This window comes from Myxocyprinus asiaticus, chromosome 11 (assembly GCF_019703515.2).
Source record: "Myxocyprinus asiaticus isolate MX2 ecotype Aquarium Trade chromosome 11, UBuf_Myxa_2, whole genome shotgun sequence".
Taxonomy (NCBI): Eukaryota; Metazoa; Chordata; class Actinopteri; order Cypriniformes; family Catostomidae; genus Myxocyprinus; species Myxocyprinus asiaticus.
Window position 1 is genome coordinate 42,253,119 of NC_059354.1, and position 19,422 is coordinate 42,272,540.

The 19,422-nt window shown below is 40.5% G+C and overlaps 3 protein-coding genes across 3 annotated transcripts in view; all 3 read right to left on the reverse strand.

Moving 5' to 3' along the window:
• Positions 1-19,422, reverse strand: part of LOC127447933 (obscurin-like protein 1) — a 59,718-nt gene that overhangs the window by 24,474 nt on the left and 15,822 nt on the right. The window contains exons 3-13 of the mRNA XM_051710160.1: positions 18,320-18,589; positions 17,384-17,644; positions 16,973-17,278; positions 16,615-16,881; positions 16,243-16,518; positions 6,739-7,014; positions 6,374-6,646; positions 5,956-6,231; positions 5,602-5,877; positions 5,220-5,495; positions 346-621 (exon numbers count right to left, since the gene is read on the reverse strand). Of these exons, the coding sequence (XP_051566120.1) occupies positions 346-621; positions 5,220-5,495; positions 5,602-5,877; positions 5,956-6,231; positions 6,374-6,646; positions 6,739-7,014; positions 16,243-16,518; positions 16,615-16,881; positions 16,973-17,278; positions 17,384-17,644; positions 18,320-18,589 (3,033 nt within the window). The remainder of the gene's footprint in view (positions 1-345; positions 622-5,219; positions 5,496-5,601; positions 5,878-5,955; positions 6,232-6,373; positions 6,647-6,738; positions 7,015-16,242; positions 16,519-16,614; positions 16,882-16,972; positions 17,279-17,383; positions 17,645-18,319; positions 18,590-19,422) is intronic.
• LOC127447924 (obscurin-like protein 1) lies at positions 6,939-12,271 on the reverse strand. The gene is made up of 3 exons (XM_051710144.1): positions 8,947-12,271; positions 8,316-8,591; positions 6,939-7,808 (listed from the first exon to the last, which is right to left on the reverse strand). Exons 1-3 carry the CDS (start codon positions 9,257-9,259, stop codon positions 7,492-7,494), a joined length of 906 nt encoding a protein of 301 aa, XP_051566104.1. The 5' UTR covers positions 9,260-12,271; the 3' UTR covers positions 6,939-7,491.
• Positions 13,793-15,933, reverse strand: LOC127447930 (obscurin-like protein 1). The gene is made up of 3 exons (XM_051710153.1): positions 15,805-15,933; positions 14,509-15,348; positions 13,793-14,212 (listed from the first exon to the last, which is right to left on the reverse strand). Exons 2-3 carry the CDS (start codon positions 14,699-14,701, stop codon positions 13,842-13,844), a joined length of 564 nt encoding a protein of 187 aa, XP_051566113.1. The 5' UTR covers positions 14,702-15,348; positions 15,805-15,933; the 3' UTR covers positions 13,793-13,841.

Genomic DNA, 19,422 nt, shown 5'->3' on the forward strand with positions numbered 1-19,422 from the left:
CCTTGTCAAAGTCACTCAGATCCTTACACTTGCCCATTTTTCCTGCTTCCAACACAAGAAATTCAAGAACTGACTGTTCACTTTCTGCCTAATATATCCCACCCCTTGATAGGTGCCATTGTAACGAGATAATTGATGTTATTCAATTCACCTATCAGCGGTTTTAAAGTTGTGGCTGATCAGTGTATGTATATGTGTGTGTATGTATATATATATATATATATATATATATATATATATATATATATATATATATATATTTTATTTTTTTATTTATATATATATATATATATATATATATATATATATATATATATATATTGGCTATACTATTGGTAAATTTACCTTCAACTGTTACCATAGTTGTCATTTTGTCATCGATAGCATCACAGAGATATTCACCAGAGTCAGATGCTTGAAGTCCTGATATTACAAGCTTCCTCATTGTGTCTCTGCTTTCAATGCATGTGCGCGCATCCTCCTGTATTAAACTTCCATTGTAGAACCACTGAACTACAGCATTTGCTCGAGATACCTCACACTCCAGGATAAGATCATTTCCTGAGATTAAAGTGTGATGTTCTGGATTTTCTATATTCCCAACAATGGACACTGGAGCCTCTGAAAAATAGAATTAAAGTAAATATACACTGGCGGCCACAAGTTTGGAGTAATGTACGGATTTTAATGTTTTGGAAGGAAACTGGTACTTTAATTCACCAAAGTGGCATTCAGCTGATCACAAAGTATAGTCAGGACATTACTGATGTAAAAAACAGCACCATCACTATTTGAAAAAAGTAATTTTTGATCAAATCTAGACAGGCCCCATTTCCAGAAGCCATCACTCCAACACCTTATCCTTGAGTAATCATGCTAAATTGCTAATTTGGTACTAACAAATCACTTGCCATTACATCAAACACAGCTGGAAGCTATTTGGATCATTAAATGAAGCTTAACATCGTCTTTGTGTTTGTTTTTGTTTTGCCACAGTATGCAATAGACTGGCATGTCTTAAGGTACATTTTATGTCAAAAATGACAAAAAAGAAACAGCGTTCTCTAGAAACTCATTAGTCAAACATTGTTTTGAGGAATGAAGGTTATGCAATGCTTGGAATTGCCAAAAAGATTTAATACAAAAGGTGTACACTACAGTCTTCAAAGACAAAGGACAACCGGCTCTAACAAGGACAGGAAGAGATGTGGAAGGCCATATGTACAACTAAACAAAAGGATAAGTACATCAGAGTCACTAGTTTGAGATATAGATGCCTCACATGTCCTCAGCTGACAGCTTCATTGAATTCTACCCACTCAACACCAGTTCCCTATCTGTCACTCACTCGACGTTGTGTCGATGTAGTGACACTAGGGGTCACTCTTGGGAGCCTGAGACACCTCTGGTCTTTGATAAAAGGCCAGTGAAAATTGGCGAGTGCTATTTGCATGCCACTCCCCCGGACATACGGGTATAAAAGGAGCTGGTATGCAACCACTCATTCAGATTTTCTCTTCGGAGCTGAACGGTCATGCTCACTGAGCTGAATTCTCATGACTGTTCATTCACCTCTGCTGGATCTGACGGCACATTTCAGTGGCTTCTCCCTCCTCTGCACTGCAGAGAACGCCCCTGGGCACTTCGGCAGAAAAAAGAGAGTATATTTTCTTGAAAGAGTATATTTCTCTAAAAGAGTGGCACACATGGAACGTCTTTTTAAAGGCACACATCCGCCCCTGATGTGACAGTCTCCACGGGTTGCGAGGACAGGCCTCTTCCTCCCCCTTCCCAGCCTGTTCCGGGGGTGGTCACAAGGAGCCAGGTAAGTGCTTCGATGTCCCTACACTCAGCACGGCCACAACATGGTGTGGCACCTCGAGCTCTGCCCGCCGCGAGGCCCCACCTGCCTGTACGTCCGACGACGTTGTCCCTTTGGTCCTCCTCACGCGGAACTTGGATGCGTGGGTTGCACTTTCCAATCCGTCACGATGGCTGGTCCAGACCGTCCGACTTGGCTACGCGATTCAGTTCGCCAGGCATCCACCCAGGTTCAGCGGTATCCACTTCACCTTGGTGAAGGACGAAAACGCTGCTACCTTGTGCGTGGAGATCACCACCCTCCTATGGAAGGGTGCGATAGAACCTGTCCCTCCGGCCGAGATGAAGAAGGGGTTTTACAGCCCCTACTTCATCGTACCGAAAAAAGGCAGTGGGTTGCAGCCAATCTTGGACGTACAAGTACTGAACCAGTCAATTCGGACAGGCACAGGTAGACCTGTTTGCCTCCCAAGAATCCTCCCACTGTTCTGGTACACCCTGACCGAGGCACCTCTCGGCATAGACGTGCTGGCACACAGCTGGCCTCCTGGCCTACGCAAATATGCGTTTCCCCCAGTGAGCCTACTTGCACAGACTCCATGCAAGGTCAGGGAGGATGAGGAGCAGGTCGTTCTGGTAGCACCCTACTGGCCCACCCAGACATGGTTCTCCGACCTCACGCTCCTCGCGACAGCCCCCCCCGTGGTGGTAGACACAATCACTCAGGATAGGGCCCCCTCAATGAGGCGCCTGTATGCCTTTAAGTGGTGTCTGTTCGCTAAGTGGTGTTCTTCTCGACAGGAAGACCCCCAGAGATGCGCAGTTTGATCGGTGCTTTCCTTCCTGCAGGAGAGGTTGGAAGGGCAGCTGTCCCCTTCCACCTTGAAGGTGTACGTTGCTGCTATAGCAGCACACCACGACACAGTGGACGGTAAGTCCTTAGGGAAGCACGACCTGATCATCAGGTTCCTGAAAGGCGCCAGGAGGCTGAACCCCTCCAGACCGCACCTCGTTCGCTCATGGGACCTCTCTGTAGTTCTTCAGGGTCTACAGAGAGCCCCCTTTGAGCCTTTGCAGTCAGCTGAGCTTAAGGCACTCTCCTTGAAGTCTGCCCTCCTGACTGTGCTCACTTCCATCAAGAGGGTTGGAGACCTGCAAGCGTTCTCTGTCAGCGAAACGTGCCTGGAGTTCGGTTCGGGCTACTCTCATATGATCTTGAGACCCCGACTGGGCTATGTTCCCAAGGTTCCCACGATCCCTTTAAGGGACCAGATGGTGAACCTGCGAGCGCTGCCCCAGGAGGAGGCAGACCCAGCCCTGTCATTTGTCTGGTGCGCGCTTTACACATCTATTTGGATCGCACGCAGAGCTTTAGGATCTCTGAGCAGCTCTTTGTCTGCTTTGGTGCACAGCGGAAAGGAAGCTCTGTCTCCAAGCAGAGGATCACCCACTGGCTCATTGACGCCATAGTTATGGCATATCACGTCCAGGATGTGCCGCCCCCGGTAGGGCTACGAGCCCATTCTACCAGGGGTGTAGCGGCCTCCTGGGACCTGGCCAGGGGTGCCTCTCTAACAGACATTTGCAGAGCAGCAGGCTGGGCAACACCCAACACCTTTGCAAGGTTCTACAACCTCCAGGTGGAACCGGTTTCATCCCAGGTGGTGGCATGCAATACAAGCATATAAGCCCGGGATAGCCGGCAGGGTATATCGCTTGCACATAGCGCCTTTCACCTCCTCTGAGCTGAAGACATGTGCCATTAATTCCCAGTAGTGTTCACAAACTATGTTCCCTGGTTGACTTCCTCCGAGCGGCAGTCGAGTTTTTGGAGAGACTCGCTGCCGGCCCAGTACACATGCTAACTAAGAACCCTGTTCTGGGGTATGTGCTCCTTGTGTGGCGGTTCCCTGTAAGGTAACCCCATGCAATGTATATCTTCCGCTAATTTGTTTCCCTGTTGGCAAACTGCGTCTTCCTTGGGCAGAGCCCCCTCTGCCACAGTCTCCATGTTTGTAGTAACTCCTCCCCCGTTGGGTAGGATCTACCATGAGACTTCTCCACATGGTCGGCAAGACCATGTGACATATTTTCCACTTAAATTTCCCCACCTCTCTTTGGGAGAGGTGTGGTCTCCGTGGTGTCCTCCCCTCGGGAGGGACACCCCCCACTAGACCTGGCAGCCCAGTCGGATAATCCCCCTTGTTTTATAGGGAGTGGAAAAAAATAAGGGGAAAAGAGGCCACGACTGAGTTAGCCTGTCTCTATCTTTTGGGTAGTTGACTTGTCCCCAAATGGCCGTTCGACACTCATAACTATGTTGGGGGAGGTTACGTGTCGGCCTGGTGCGCTGGCTATGAGGCACACAGTTGTCTGCCCATCACACACCGCCAGTTCACATAACACAGTTCAGCCAGTTGCGGCATTTTGTAAAGGGACACCTAGTGTCACTACATCGACACAATGTTGAGTGAGTGACAGATAGGGAATGTCCTGGTTACTTGCATAACCTCTGTTCCCTGATGGAGGGAACGAGACGTTGTGTCCCTCCTGCCACAACGCTGAACTACCCACTGAAATGGCCGGACCTTGTCTCGGCTCCTCAGCATAAAACCTGAATGAGTGGTTGCATACCAGCTCCTTTTATACCCGTATGTCTGGGGGAGTGGCATGCAAATACCACTCGTCAATTTCATTGGCCTTTTATCAAAGACCAGAGGTGTCTCGGGCTCCCAAGACATCGACACAATGTCTCGTTCCCTCCATCAGGGAACGGAGGTTACGCAAGTAACCAGGATGTTTCATGTACAACAGTGAAGAGAAGACTCAGGGGTGCAGGCCTTATGGGAAGAATTGCAAAGAAAAAGCTACTTTTGAAACAGAAAAACAAAAAGAAAAGTTTAGAGTGGGCAAAGAATCACAGACATTGGACAACAGATTATTGGAAAAGAGTGTTATGGATCTTAACCCCACTGAGCTTTTGTGGGATCAGCTAGACTGTAAGGTGCGTGAGAAGTGCCAGACAAGACAGCCACATCTATGGCAAGTGCTACAAGAAGTGTGGGGTGAAATGTGACCTGAGTATCTGGACAAACAGACAGCTAGAATGCCAAGGATCTGCAAAGCTGTCATTGCTGCACGTGGAGGATTTTTTGACGAGAACACTTAAAAGTAGTTTAAGAAGTTCTGAAATTTTTTTTCAAATTGTAATGGTAATTTTTCACGTTATTAATGTCCTGACTATACATTGTGATCAGTTGAATGCCACTTTGATGAATAAAAGTACCAATTTCTTTCCATAAGAGCAAAATACATTATTCCAAACTTTTGGCCGCCAATGTATATAATGTAATTTACTTTTCATATTTATATTGCATCATCCTTTTAGCAAGTAGTACCTTCTACAGTAACACTGAAGACAACATTATCATCCTGTGTATCACAAATGTACTCCCCTGAGTCCCTCAACTCGGCACTCAGGACAATCAGAGATCTGAATGTGCCTTCCTCTTCACAGATGAAATGATCATTTCCTTCAATCTTCTCATTGTCTTTAAGCCAGCTGACCACCCCATTTGCTCTTGAGATCTCACACTTTAACACAATGGCATCAGGTACCACAAAATGCCTTTTTGTCTCTAAATCAGCCTTTCGTAGTATTCTCAGAGGTGGATCTGGAAGGAATAGGGTGGAATTGTTTCAGTTAGAAGCAGGGATGGATTTAGCAAAGCATTTAAAAACTTTTTTTTTTTTTTTTTTTTAAATCAGTTTACTATGTACCTTTGATTTTCACTAGGAAATCCATTACATCATCTCTGGCATCACAAACATATTGCCCTGCATCCTCAAAATCTGCTGAATGAATTGTTAACTGTCGACTTGTTCCATCCTCTGTGATAGTTATGTTGCTGTTCTCCTCAATCTCTTCTCCATCCTTCTTCCAGCTAACTTCAGCGTTTGATCGACACACTTCACATTCAAGCACCACAATGTCTCCAACCAGTTTTTCTACTCCACAGGCCATTTTCCTTGGCCGTATAAATCTAACTGGTGGCTCTGTAAGAAGAAAAGTAGCCATTATGAAGACACCTAAAACTGAGTGCGAATTATTAAAGAAAAGGTATTTTTGTGCACCTGCAATATTTACGAAGAAGGTCACAGAGTCATCAGCGGTGTCACAAACATATTCTGCAGAGTCTGTAACTGTAGGTTTTGGGATAATAAGTCTCCTGTAGACACCATCAACCTCAAGGATTAGGCTGTCACTTTCCTCCACCTCAAGTCCATCTCGATACCAACGCACATTGGCATTGGGTCTGGAGATTTCACAGCTCAGCACCATCCTCTCTGATGTCTGCTGGCAAAGTTCCATTTGGGACTGGCTTGGAGAAACTATGCATACCTGCGGTTCTATAAGGATACATAGCACAAAATCTAATGTACTTGGACAAAGAGCAACATTGTTCAAATGGGACTTATCCTGGACGACTCATAATTTCTAATGGACAAGCTTCACTTCTACTGAATAATGATGATTCTTATCAATAAATACCTTTTATGTTCAGATTGAAGAATATTGAGTCATCAGCTGTGTCACAGACATATTCTCCGGAGTCCTCAACACCACTGCGCAGAATGTTTAGCCGTCTGTACGGACCTTCCATCTTTAGCTTTATGTTTTCGCTCTCCTGAAGTTTCTGTCCATCCTTGTACCACGTTACCTTTCCATTTGGCCGTGACAGTTCACAGCTAAGGACAATTTCCTCAGGAACAAGACGATCAAGATGGACATCCTCCTTGGGATATACAATCATCACTGGAGGTTCTGTAAAGCAAGACAAAAAAGTTAGGCATCCCACTCAATGTCATTATATCAGATACTTCTTTGTTAGAATGAATATAAGCACATTTACTCACCTCTTACATTAACTTTAAATATTAAGGCACTATCTCCAGCACGACAGGTATATGTCCCAGAATCTGAGAGCTGAGCGGACAGGATGATTAGCCTTCGTATAGTGTTTTCTGCCTCTATAAGGACATTGTCACTAGACTTTATTTCTACTCCGTCCTTATACCATTGTGCAGTCGCATCTGACCTGGATACCTCACAACAAAGAAGAAGATCGTCTTGTTCCACAATATTTCTGTGCAGATTATCCTCTGGGATATAGGCAAATGTTACAGGAGGTGCTGCAATGACAAGACAATGGACATTAGTTCTTTTATATGCTGCGCTTACTTTGTCACATGAGTACGACATGTTAAACATGCATTTCAAGCACTGATGATTGCTTGGGCAGCCCTGAAGAACTCTGTCTCCAATCTAAAAGCCAGATGGAAAACAAAGAAAAGAGAATACAGTTAATGAATGCTTTGTGACAATGAAATGCTGTTAAGTACAGAGATAATGGAAACATGGCATGCTTGTCCAGCTTAAATGGTTTCTTAATTTAAAGGAAAGAGAATCAAGATGCTGGGAAAATGGCATCTAAGGATGGCAAAGTTGGTGGAAAAATTACAAATACTTGGGAAGCTTCAAAAATAGTTTCCTGCATTAGGAAAATGGTTAAAGAGCCCATAAAAGCAGTGGAATGGATCTGTCGAAAGTTGGAGAAGAGTGCATTCACCCAATGGAAACTGAACTCTACTAAGTGACATATTTGTTAGTTATATAACAAAATAGTTTTCGGATAAACTGTGTATGTCACCTTTAACATCCACATAAAATTCGCTGATATCATCAGCGGTATTACAGCTGTAAAACCCAGAGTGGGATAAGTTTGCCGATAGGATAACCAGTGTCCGCATGGTGTGCTCTGATTGAATGTGAACTCCAGTCTGAGGGAGTAGCTGTGATCCATCCTTGTACCACTGGACCAGGGCTGTAGGATCAGATATCTCACATTGGAGAATGATTGGGTGGCCTGCTTCAACTGACTTGTTCTTCTCAATCTCAGGAACAGCTGAGAACATCGCTGGTGGAGCTAAGAGCATTTTTGTTCAGTCAAAAAAATTCATAGAATTACCAAAAAAGCCTTTCATATGTACAAGTTATGTATCCAGCTGCTAATCGATAAGAAAAGAAATGAAAATAATGAAATGAAACAATGAAAAAAGATTGAAACTTATGTATGGCAAATGAATGAAATAGTTTGCTGATTCCGTTAAGTATTTTAAGGAGCTGATCTCTCTTGTTATATGGTAGTGTTTCCTGAAGCATGTTCTTAACTTACTGGGTATCTCTAAATTAGGTGACATTTGTAATAATCAGCAATGACTGATCGAGAGATGTTTCAAAAACAGTCCTTACAATGCTTTTTATAATTATTGTTCATGTCAACAAAGGTTGTAAAGGATTCGGTGCTGTTGAATAAATAATTTTATTATTTAACAAAATGAGGATTTGATTATTTAGTTGCATTTAGTGGATGAAGTGTTATTTGACACATTGTTAGTGTTTTTGAGAAAAAAGTATTTACACTCAAAATCACCTGCAACATCCACCTTGAATGCTATTCGATCATCCACAGACTCACAGCTGTATATGCCAGTGTGTTTGAGCTCAGCAGATTGGATGATCATTGTCCTCATAGTACCCTCTGATTGGATGTCAAGTCCATTTTGTTGTTGGAGTTGGACTCCATCTTTGAGCCAGGAAACTTGGGCAGTGGAGTCTGAGATCTCACACTGAAGTATAATGGGACAGCCTGCCTCAATTAACTTGTTCCTTGCCATTTCTGGGAGTGCTGAGAACCTAACAGGGTGAGCTATGACATTTTTTAAAATCAAGTAAATTTGTGCAAAAAAGTGCAAAATGTGTTAATCACATGATATGTCCAGTTATCAATAAGTGAGAGAAGCCGTTGTACTTGGGGTTTAAATGGATGGTAAAAGATGTTAGAGGAAGTAGAATTAGAGGAAAATTTTTCATTGGAGGGTAATTAGAAATGAAAGAAAATATAAAGGGCCAGTAAAAAAAAAAAAAACAAAAAACACACACACACACACACACACACACACACACACACACACACACACACACACACACACACACACATAAAGGGCCAGTAAAAAAAATATTACTATTTCTATAATAATTGTGTGATATGTTGTGAAAATCACCTTGAACGTCCACCTTGAATGATACGGTATCACCTGGAACATGACAGGTGTAGTGTCCAGTATCAGACAGTTTTGCTGATTGAACAGTTAGTTTCCTCATATTTCCATCAGCTTGGAAATCAAGCCCAGAGATTAGGGAGAGTTCTCTACCATCTTTGCACCAGAGAACATGAGCTGTAGGGTCAGATAGCTCACATTTCAGAACAATTGGTGAGCCAAGTTCAGTGGACTTGTTCTTCTCCACTACTGAAACTGGTGTGAACTTCACTGATGGAGCTACAAAGTCGTGAATGGCATAGAGAAAGAACTGCATGATTTAGTGGACCTTGACAAATGGTTTTTCTCCCTTTCATCAATGCATGTTTTTGACTGAAAACAAGTTAACATGCCAAGCAAATGCTGCCTCTCAAAGACAAATGGCCAAACCATTTACCTCCTGCTTATTAAAAAGCACAATATATGGCTTATAAGGAGACGATTTTAATTTCATGAAAGAAAGCATCAAATCACCTTTGATTTCCACATGGAATGTGATGGCATCATTGTTTGTTTGGCAGCTGTATGTTCCACTCTGACATACTTTAGCAGTTTGCACAGAAAGTGTTCTCATTGCTCCCTCAGACACAGTGATCACACCATCTTGAGGCAGCACCTTGTTCCCATCTTTGCACCACCAGACTTGTGCACCAGGGTCTGAGACCTCACATTGCAGTCTAAAGGGGCAGCCTGCCTCAATGCATTTAGTCCGTTGAGCCTCAGGGATAGTGGAGAACTTCACTGGTGGAGCTATAGACAATTTTGTAAAGACACATTTACTTATATTGCTTATTTTTTCATTTTATTTTGCACAGACATTTAATTTCAGAAGCATTGTTTTTCTCAAAACACGTTTCTCAAGAGTGCACCAAAATATTAATATTCAGTGTTTTATGAAAGAGTCTAGTTGTTACGGAAAAGCCTTTAAGGATATACTGATGATTAACCGTAATGAACAATAAAATGCAAAGACAAAACATAGAAAACGGACATACTCAAACATCAGAATGTAAGATGAAGGATTAGTAGCGTAAGAGTAAAGGACAGATGCCATGGAACGTCACAGACAAATACATTAAACAACAAAGACAGACTTAGACAGCAAAGAGACAAACTGAAAATGGATTTAGTCACAAGTTACATCCAAATGTATCAGGCCTTCATATTTGTACATAGTTTTGATGGGATTTCTTGTCTTTTTCTCACAAATTATACTTAAAATGAATTATATACTATAATAACAATAATACATTAAAAGGATCATCTCTGAATATACATAAAGGAGACAACTGTTTCCTCAAAAATGGCAATAGAGTTTCCTGAGCTTAAACGTATTCCAAAAACCGTGTCTTCTAGTTGAAGTTGTCGTAACTATTTCACACTGTTAGTTTTAGCTTTTCAATAACTTAAAGGAAAATAGTCAAAATTTTCATTGCTGTACTGAAATGTTCACAACAACTTACAACAACATATTAGCCTGGTATTTATTTAAAAATTATTTCAACAGAGTTAGTGACCATTGCATGGTTGAAGGGGTTAGTGTGGTAATCAGATGGGTTGGGCTGGCGTAGATGATTGATGAATCACCTGGTAGGTTCATAGCAAACTGGACAGTAGCGTCATCTGTCTCGCAAGCATGTACTCCAGAGTGAGACGACTCAGCTGATTTAACAACAAGAGCTCTGATATTCGTCTCAGATTGGCAGATAATGTCATGTTGTTGTAGGAGTTCCTCACCTTCTTTGTACCAACACACCTCTGCTGTTGTGCTTGGTAGATCAGGTTGTGGAAAATTTGCATTGTCTGTATCATCATTTGACTTTCTCCTCTCAGTTTCATGAATTGTTGAACTTTGCAGTGATGAAGCTAAAGGGTTTAATTTATATAATTTAATGTAAGCAGTTATTTTGACCGAAATAGTTAAAATTTTACAGAAATGTTTTTTTTATTAACATGTAACATGCATGACAGGAAATTTATTTGTTTCTTTATTACAAAATGCAAATGAGAGATCGGTAGTCAGTTAAAAGCAGGTTGTGTTTCTTTGCTTGTTAACTATAATGTTGTATGTTATGATAACTGAATTCTGCTTTTTTAGACTAGATTTAATTTATGTTTGATATTTAGGTTAATTTAAATGATAATATCTTGTTTTTGGAAATGACTTTTGGAATGTCTGGAACTGATTCTGTAGCAGTGTGGATTTAAACTATTTTTAAATCACCTTTGACATCCACCTTAAATATTATGTCATCATCCATTGTCTTGTAGTATACCCCTGAATGACCCAAGTCTGTTGTCGGAACAATCAGTCTTCGTAAGTCTTCCTTTGATTCAATCACTTGTCCATTTTCGGAGTAGAATTGTATTTCATCTGTGTACCAGTGAACTGGAGAATCACCTTCAGTGGGTTTGACCCTTTCAGTGTCTGGTGGTTGTGTAAATAATTCTGCTTTTTGGCCAGGTTCTTCAGTTTTGAGGGGACAAAGTTATGGTTTATAGTGAGTTACAGCATTGTGATTTATCAAGAGTTTAAATGTGAAAAAATTAAATAAAAATAATTGTCTTATGTATAGAACATTTAAGCAAAAAGCCAAACTAAGTTAGTTGCTTTTATGGTCATTAATGTTGTGTTAGACACAAAGTCTTGAGTCACCTTTTACTCCTTCTTGATAGACAACAGATTGATCCTTTGATTCAGTCTCACAATCCGCTTTGAGACACATCTCTGATGATTGGATAAGCTCTTTCTTTTTTATGAAATTATGAGATGAATCATGAGACATGTTTTTCCCACTTGCCCCATCTTGTTGGCAGGATATAGATTTGTCTTGGTGCCCACACTCTTGGGTCATGTGTTCAGAGTTCTCAGTTTGTAGTTCACTGGAACAGTCTGCGTCAATGGGCAAGGCTTCATCCATTCCACATATTGGTGTGGAATTCATCCTCGAAGCTAGGAATGTTTCAAGTTATATGAGAAGAGACATGTATTACTTTTATAACACATTACATTTTACATTAACAAGATGTATTTAGCTAATTTTTTTTAATTTTGATCAAAATGTTCCATTACTTTTTTTTTTTCCAGCTAGACAAAACAATAGCATTTTTATAATGAGATGATGATCTTTGTTAGATATACTATAGATTTAGTGATGGATTTTGACTGGTTAATAATTCGTAAAATAATTACGAAATTCTGCTACATTGTAGAAAAAAATAATATACAGAACTTGTTTGATTTTGTTCATGTAAGTTGCATGTTTCAATATTATTCAGATTAAAAAGATGGATCAAAATACAGTGGGATGACATTACATTTTTTTGTTAGGTGATAAATGTTGTCAATGCCATCTATTTCGCTAATTATTTAAATCACCTTCAACATCCACCTTAAAAGCTAAGACATCACGATCCATGCAATGCTCTTGTGTTTTGAAGAGATCTGAGCCTTCAGCTTGGGAAATATAAATATTTTTGTGGTTCACTGGTTGTAGCTGTGGTTCCTCTTCAATAAATCTTAAAGCTGGAGGAGTGGAGAATGAAGCATCCCACTGAGTCCTCTTTCCAGAGCTTCCCTCTGTGAGATTTTTTTTCTCAGCTTCAGATCTCATCTCAGCCTCAGTTCCTGATCCTGATTGTCTCATAAACTCTTCTGTAGTTGAGTGGTTTAGAAAAAGAATAGTTGAAGTACTTTTCTGTCTTTTTAGTCAGCAAAGCTTGCAAAGACTTGTTTTTTATTGTTTAATTTCAAGATATTCTAACATAAGATTTAAGCAAACAAATGCAAGAGAGATGACCATATCACCTCTAAAAATAACAGTGGTTAAAACAAATATAAAAAATAACACCTCATTACGCAAGAAGTCAGAGCATCATTGAGTGCCCAATTTTTCATTCACACAAACATTCATTCTGAATTCCAACTGTCAGTACAGTACTGATGATGATTCTGAATGGCAAATTGACAAGATTCAAGCGAATGGAGACTGATTGTTCAAAGTATCAGTTTAAATGAAATGTGCTTTAATGAAAAATGAAGATTTGTAAATCTACACAATGACTTTTAGTCTGGAAGATGGGACTGCATACCAACTGGATGTTGGATAAAGACATGATAGCAGGGATTAGTTGTAAAAACCATTTTGGGGATGGTTACCAAGATGCAGGGGACCAGCATCTTCGGGAAGAGCCATTGGATAGTTAAAACCACCCTTGTTAGTGGCATAGAGGCACTAGGTTAAATATGCTTGGGTTGAAGTTGCATTATATCACCTTTTATATCCACAGTGCACTGGACAGAGTCATCATAGGTCTCACCACTGTATACATCAAAGTGTGACTGTTCTGCTGTTAGGAAAGCCACAAAGAAAACAGTAACTGACTTGCTTCAGCCATGGAAATACTCGTAATTTTGAATGGGTTAGAAATATGTGCCAAACCACCTTGGCCCATTTTAATCTGGATGGGATTATCAAATGTATTTGCGCTGATTACTCCAAAAAGAGATGTCTTGGGTGTCTTGATGATTAAAGTTCTTTTAGATGCTTCTGAGCAGACTTCAAGTTCAGATCCAATTGCAGCTTGATGAAGCATGACCTTCCCATCTTTTGTCTGGTTGGCATGTGGAGTGGGATCTGAGATCTCACAATGTAGTACAACAGGTTCTGTTTCTTCAATGCATTTGGTATTCTCAACATCAGGGACAGCCAAAATATTCTTTGCTTGTTCTACAGATGACCATTGACAGAGGAATGCTTTATTCAGTATAAGGGACTCATTTTCTAAACTAAGAAGGATAGAACCAATTATGGCTATTGAAGCCAAGGACATGTACTAGTAACATTGTCAGAATACATTTAAAGAGAATTCAAAAAAGCTACACAGAGCACAACATTGTTAGTTGCCACACAAAAACATTTAAGTAGATTAGAAGCAAATATTTGAAAATCACCTTGGTCTTGAACATTAAACGGGATGACATCACCTGTTCTCACACAGTCGTACCATCCAGAGTTAGAGGGCTGTGCTGTCTTGACAGCTACTGTCCTCCTGGTACACTCCATTTTGATTTGAGGCTGACTTTTTGAGACGAGCTCTACACCATCCTTGTAACAACACACCTTGGCATTTGGGTCTGAGAGCTCACCGTGTAAATCAGTGGAGTAGTCTGCTTCAACCACCTGCTTCTTCACAGTCTCTGGTAAGTCTGAGAACATCACTGGTGGGTCTAAAGGTGATCCGTTGCATTATTAAAGAATATACATAAAATTAATATCCTTTATGAAAATGTTATCTAGACTGCCTAATCTGTAATTTCTCAGACCAGCTGCCAAGAAGCAAGTTAAACAATGTAGTGCAAAACATGTAACATCTATATCAAATTTCTGCCCACAGGTTGGATGCAATGGTGAGAGGCATGTCCATAACAGTGCTAAGCTGTGCTAAGAGACACTGACGACACAAAAAGCTTTTTGTTAGTTTGCATCTAGTTGAGCAAAAATGAAAAAAAAAATCACAAATCACCTTTGATATCCACAGTGAACTGGACAGAATCATCAGAGGTTTCACAGCGGTATAATCCGGAATGACTGGGCTCAGCTGACTTGACTACCAGTGTTCTTATAGCTCCCTCAGACTGAATATCCAAACCATTCCCTGGCTGCTGCTGTATATCATTGTGGAACCAGCAGACCTGGACTGCAGGGTCTGAGACCATACAGCGGAGTTCAAAGGGGCCACCAGCTTCAGTGCTTATATTCTTCTCAGCTTCTGGTACAGCTGAGAACCTCACTGGTTCAGCTATAGATGATGATTCATATCAGAATCATGAAGAATTACAAGAACTTTTCCTGATTAAAATACCTATTTCATTAAGATAACATTTAACAACTGAATATAAAAGAACATTGTGTCTGAAAAGGTAAACCAAATTTGTGAAACTAAGCCAGTAAATATTGAAAGAGAACAAATCTTTGAAACATTTTGGAAGAACACAAAAGAGCAACATAGGAAGCAGTGACTGTTAGTGGCATAAATGCAAGAAGTTACAATTAATTTGTAAGTCAGAAATAAAGAAGGCAAAATCACCTCTGATGTCCACATGAAACTTGATGACATCATCCTTTGTCATGCAGCTGTACACACCGGCATGAGACAGGTGTGCTGACTGAATACTCAGTGTTCTCATCCAGCCATCTGATTGGAAGTCTGTCCCAGTTTCTACAAGGAGCTGATCCCCATCTTTGTACCAGTAGACTTGTGCAGTTGAGTCTGATACCTCGCACTGTAGAACAATGGGGCAGCCTGCTTCAATGCATTTTCTCTGCATAACTTCGGGAACAGCTGAGAACCTTGCTGGTGGGGCTATAGATATTTTAGAGTGTTTTAAGTCCTCACCTTTGAATACTCATTTTTACTTACTTCATTTTAAATATATGTAGATTTTTACAGCTGTACAGTGTTAAATTTTTAACCTGTTGATCCCTCAGCCAGAACTGATGTCACTTTGCTTAAATTAGTTTACATATACTATATAGTCTAGTCAAAAAAGAGTTAATAATGTTGATATATTATAAAGATGTATAATTTGTCAACATTATGAACAATTTTGAACATTACACTATATGGTAAATGTGAACTAATTTAAGCAAAGTAAAGCCAAACCCATGGGTGAGGTCAATGAGCATCAAGAGGTTAATCAGCTTAAGTCTTAACCATGTGCAGTTTAATGGCACTGAATATGCAATATGTGTGATCATTAGTTGCATGGAAAAATGAAACTTTTAAATATCTCAATAAATTCAGTAAAATCTAAATCACCTTTAACATCCACATTGAAGTGGACAGCATCATCCCTTGTCTTGCAGCTGTACACCCCTGAGTGGTCAAATTCAGCTGACTGGACAACCAGCTCCCTCTTTGTGCCATTGGATTGGATGTCTAGTCCATTTTGTGGCAGTAGTTTTGCTCCGTCTTTGTACCAGGAGACCTGGGTGAGTGGATCTGAGAGCTCACATATCAGTGCTATTGTTGAGCCTGCTTCGATTGACTTGTTCCTCTCAGCCTCCGGAAGCACTGAGAACCTCACAGGTGGGGCTATATGTGTTTGGATGCAGTATTATTTGGTAAACTTAAAAACCTTAATGTATGTGCAAGATTCCATTTCATATGAATGGAATTTTGTGCATTAATCAATGATTTGTTCAGCTAAACAAAGTTAAAACAAGTCAACTGAGGAAAAGAATTAAAATCACTTACCCTCAACCTCCACATTAAACCTGATGACATCATCAATTGCATCGCAGCTATAAACTCCTGAGTGGGAGAAATCCGCTGATTGGATGACAATCCTCCTCATTGTTCCTACTGATTGGATGTGAAGACCTTCCATTGAATGAAGTTCAACACCATTCTTATACCAACGGACTGGGGCCTCAGGGTCTGACAGCTCACAGTAGAGCACTATAGGGTTACCAACTTCCACAAATTTGTTTCGATCCATTTCAGATAGTGGAGTGAATTTTACCAATGGAGCTGAATGAGAGGAACAGATAAGCCAATACAACAGAACAATTATTAATGTCCTGATAAATACATCTCAAAGTAAGGAAATCAATGTGAAGTGTTCACCTTGTATATACAGAGCAGCAGAATCCCGAATTCCATAGGCAATGAAGGTGATCTCTGCCCCATTTTCTGTGTCTCGTACTCCATGAATGCGTAGGGACTGGTGTGTACGTGAACGCCTTATGGAGAAACGTTCATCGTCTTGAAGCTGGTTTCCATTGAGAAACCAAGTGCCTATAACTGAGGCAGAGAGCTCGATGGTAAAGCAGGCATCTTGGCCTTCTGGCACTAAAGCATCTTGCAGAGGTGCTTGAATTCTGGCGACTGGAACTAGATTAGTTGGAAATTAGTTTGTTAGTGTTGTGTACGAACAGGACAGCTTCATTACAATCTTCACCCTCATGAAGAAAGTTGCACTTACCAAGGTGAACTGCCCGAGGGAACTCTACATTTCCGCTCCTTCCATATTTATTGACACTGCATATCCGAAATCTGTAGTCTGCCTCGCATGGAACACTGTCACCAAGAATTTCCACTGAGGTTGCAGAGTCAGTGGTCAAACATTGCAGCCATTCCTGTGATCCAACCTCTTGTCTCTCAATTATATATCCAGAAGGTGGATTCTTTCGAGAATCTTGTGAAGGAAACCAGGAAAGGAGAGCTGCATTTGCTCGTTCTGTGTTTATCTGTACCCCAATAGGGCAGCTCGGTGGACAGTGCTTTGCCGCTGAAATAAGAAAGAAGAGGATAGTTGGTAATACATTAGAAGATTCTGGAATGAAGGTGTTTGCATTTTAATAACTGCAAATGGTTTGTGCGAATGTTTTCTAACCTTTTACTCGTAGCTGAGATGATGTCTTTGATCTACCCACGTAGAAAGTGACCAGTCCAGAGTCTTTTGGTGTAGTGTTGACAAATACCAAAATGTGTGTCCTTCCAAAAGATTTAAGAATGGTCTGATGGGTCTCCCTTAGCTCTGTTCCATCTTTGTACCAATGAATATCCATTTCCTCTTCCTCCACTTCCACACAGAATGCTGCATTTTCTCCCTCCAGGACATCAACTTTTCGTGGCAGCTTTCTTACAATGGTGCCTTCAAAGAATATGTTTACATTGATGGAAGTCAAAAACATGCTAATCATATTTATGTGAATAGGAATGGATGCTAGCAAGGTACAGGGTTAGTTCACCCCTAAATGTAAATCATTTACTTGCCCCCAATTTACTTAAACTCATAGGTCTTTATTCTATGGAACACAAAAGGAGATGTTGGACAGAATGATAGGGACTGACAGCCTCAGTCACCATTCACTGTCATTGTATGGAGAAAAGAGGCAATGAAAGTGAATGGTGACTGAGGCTAACATACTGTTTAACATATCCATTTATATTCTACAGAAGAAAATCAGTCATTCGACTATGAAACAAGTGGGGGAGCAGACGTTTCAGCACATTGCTTAAAGCAATGTGCTGAAACATCTGCTACCTTTGTTGGTCTGGCTTTTAACTCACTTTGCAAATTTTTTTTAGGATGGTAATTTAATAAAGTTATATATTTTTGCTAGACCCTTTTTAGTCTGTTTTGCAATTCAGTGTGCGGTTAGCAACTGTTGATTTTTGACTCACTCTTTTTGGCTCTACGCACCTGAAGCCAAATTATTTTGATTAGTTTGAGCACAACAACTCCAAGTAAAGAGGGTGAGGAAATGATGACAACATTTCCATTTTTGGGTGTAGTATCTATTTAATATATCTTAAAGATCTTTACCTTTGACTGCTACCTCAGCAATGCTTCTGCCTCCATCAGCCATCTCACAGAGATATATCCCATCGTCATCAACTCCAATATCACGAATTGTGAGTCGACGCTTTGTCCCCCACTCCTCCATCCCGTATTTGGCTCCTGGCTGTAGCCGCCTGTCTTCTAAGTACCATGTGATTGGAACAGAGTCTTCAGGAACTTCACACTCAAGAATAGCCAAGTCCCTCTCCCAGACTTGCAGGTCATACAGTGGTTGCTTAAATCGCACTGGTGGTTCTGTTACAAGAAGGAGAAAACACTGAAGGTCTCAAAAGATTTCTTTATGTCATAAATGGATGTCATATTTGCAGAATATCTAAAACCTGCCCTACTGAAAAAAAGAAGAAATAAAATCTAGCATACAATATGTTGTGTCTTTGTAGCTGACTTTACATTTCCACGCTAATCTAAGATGGTTTATTCTGGCTAGTACGGTTTTGGTGCTGTCTGGAGAAAATTGTGGAGAAGCTGGTTAATCAAGGAAGTCTTGCTGGTTAAGATAGTTAAGAAGCCCGGTGGGGACACTAGCATCAAACAGCGAACAGCATGGCTATGCTAGTTCACCTGCTAGACCAGCATGAAAATTCAAAGTCAGCTACTTGAAATGTCCTCTTGTCTTTATGTCTCAAATCCGAAAAAGAGAGATTGCATTCTTACTTATTTCTCCAAAATATCTCCTTATAAATAACCATGTGGTTAATGTTTCAACCCCCACAAGAGACCTCTTCAGAACTTCTCTTGCGAGAATTGTTTTTTGGATTTAAGACATTGTTTGAACTCAGCACCTTACAAACATCATTCTGGTGTGCGTGTTTTTGATAAACTGTCTTGTCTTTATGTGACTGAGTTAATCCAAAAGATTAGTAGTAGGCTACTGATGAAAGTTTTAAAAAGTAATTCTGAAAAGGTTCGGACCACATTAAAAAATACTAATAAAAACTAAAAGAAGCGATTTGAAAATTCTGTTCACTCTGTGCTATATTTAAAGCACAACAACACATTATTTGATGTTTAATCATGTGAATTTAATTGTTTTTTGAAAATATACACTAATTTCAAATCGAATGATT

Excerpts from the sequence above, each read along its gene's own strand:
- LOC127447930 (XM_051710153.1), bottom strand. The coding sequence starts at position 14,701 with ATGGTCTCAGACCCTGCAGTCCAGGTCTGCTGGTTCCACAATGATATA. Across the intron at positions 14,213-14,508 it reads GTTCACTGTGGATATCAAAG|ACCCACCAGTGATGTTCTCA; the intron begins GTGATTTGTGAT and ends GATCACCTTTAG.
- LOC127447924 (XM_051710144.1), bottom strand. The coding sequence starts at position 9,259 with ATGCAGTTCTTTCTCTATGCCATTCACGACTTTGTAGCTCCATCAGTG. Across the intron at positions 8,592-8,946 it reads ATTCAAGGTGGACGTTCAAG|CTCACCCTGTTAGGTTCTCA; the intron begins GTGATTTTCACA and ends AAAATGTCATAG. Across the intron at positions 7,809-8,315 it reads ATTCAAGGTGGATGTTGCAG|CTCCACCAGCGATGTTCTCA; the intron begins GTGATTTTGAGT and ends AAATGCTCTTAG.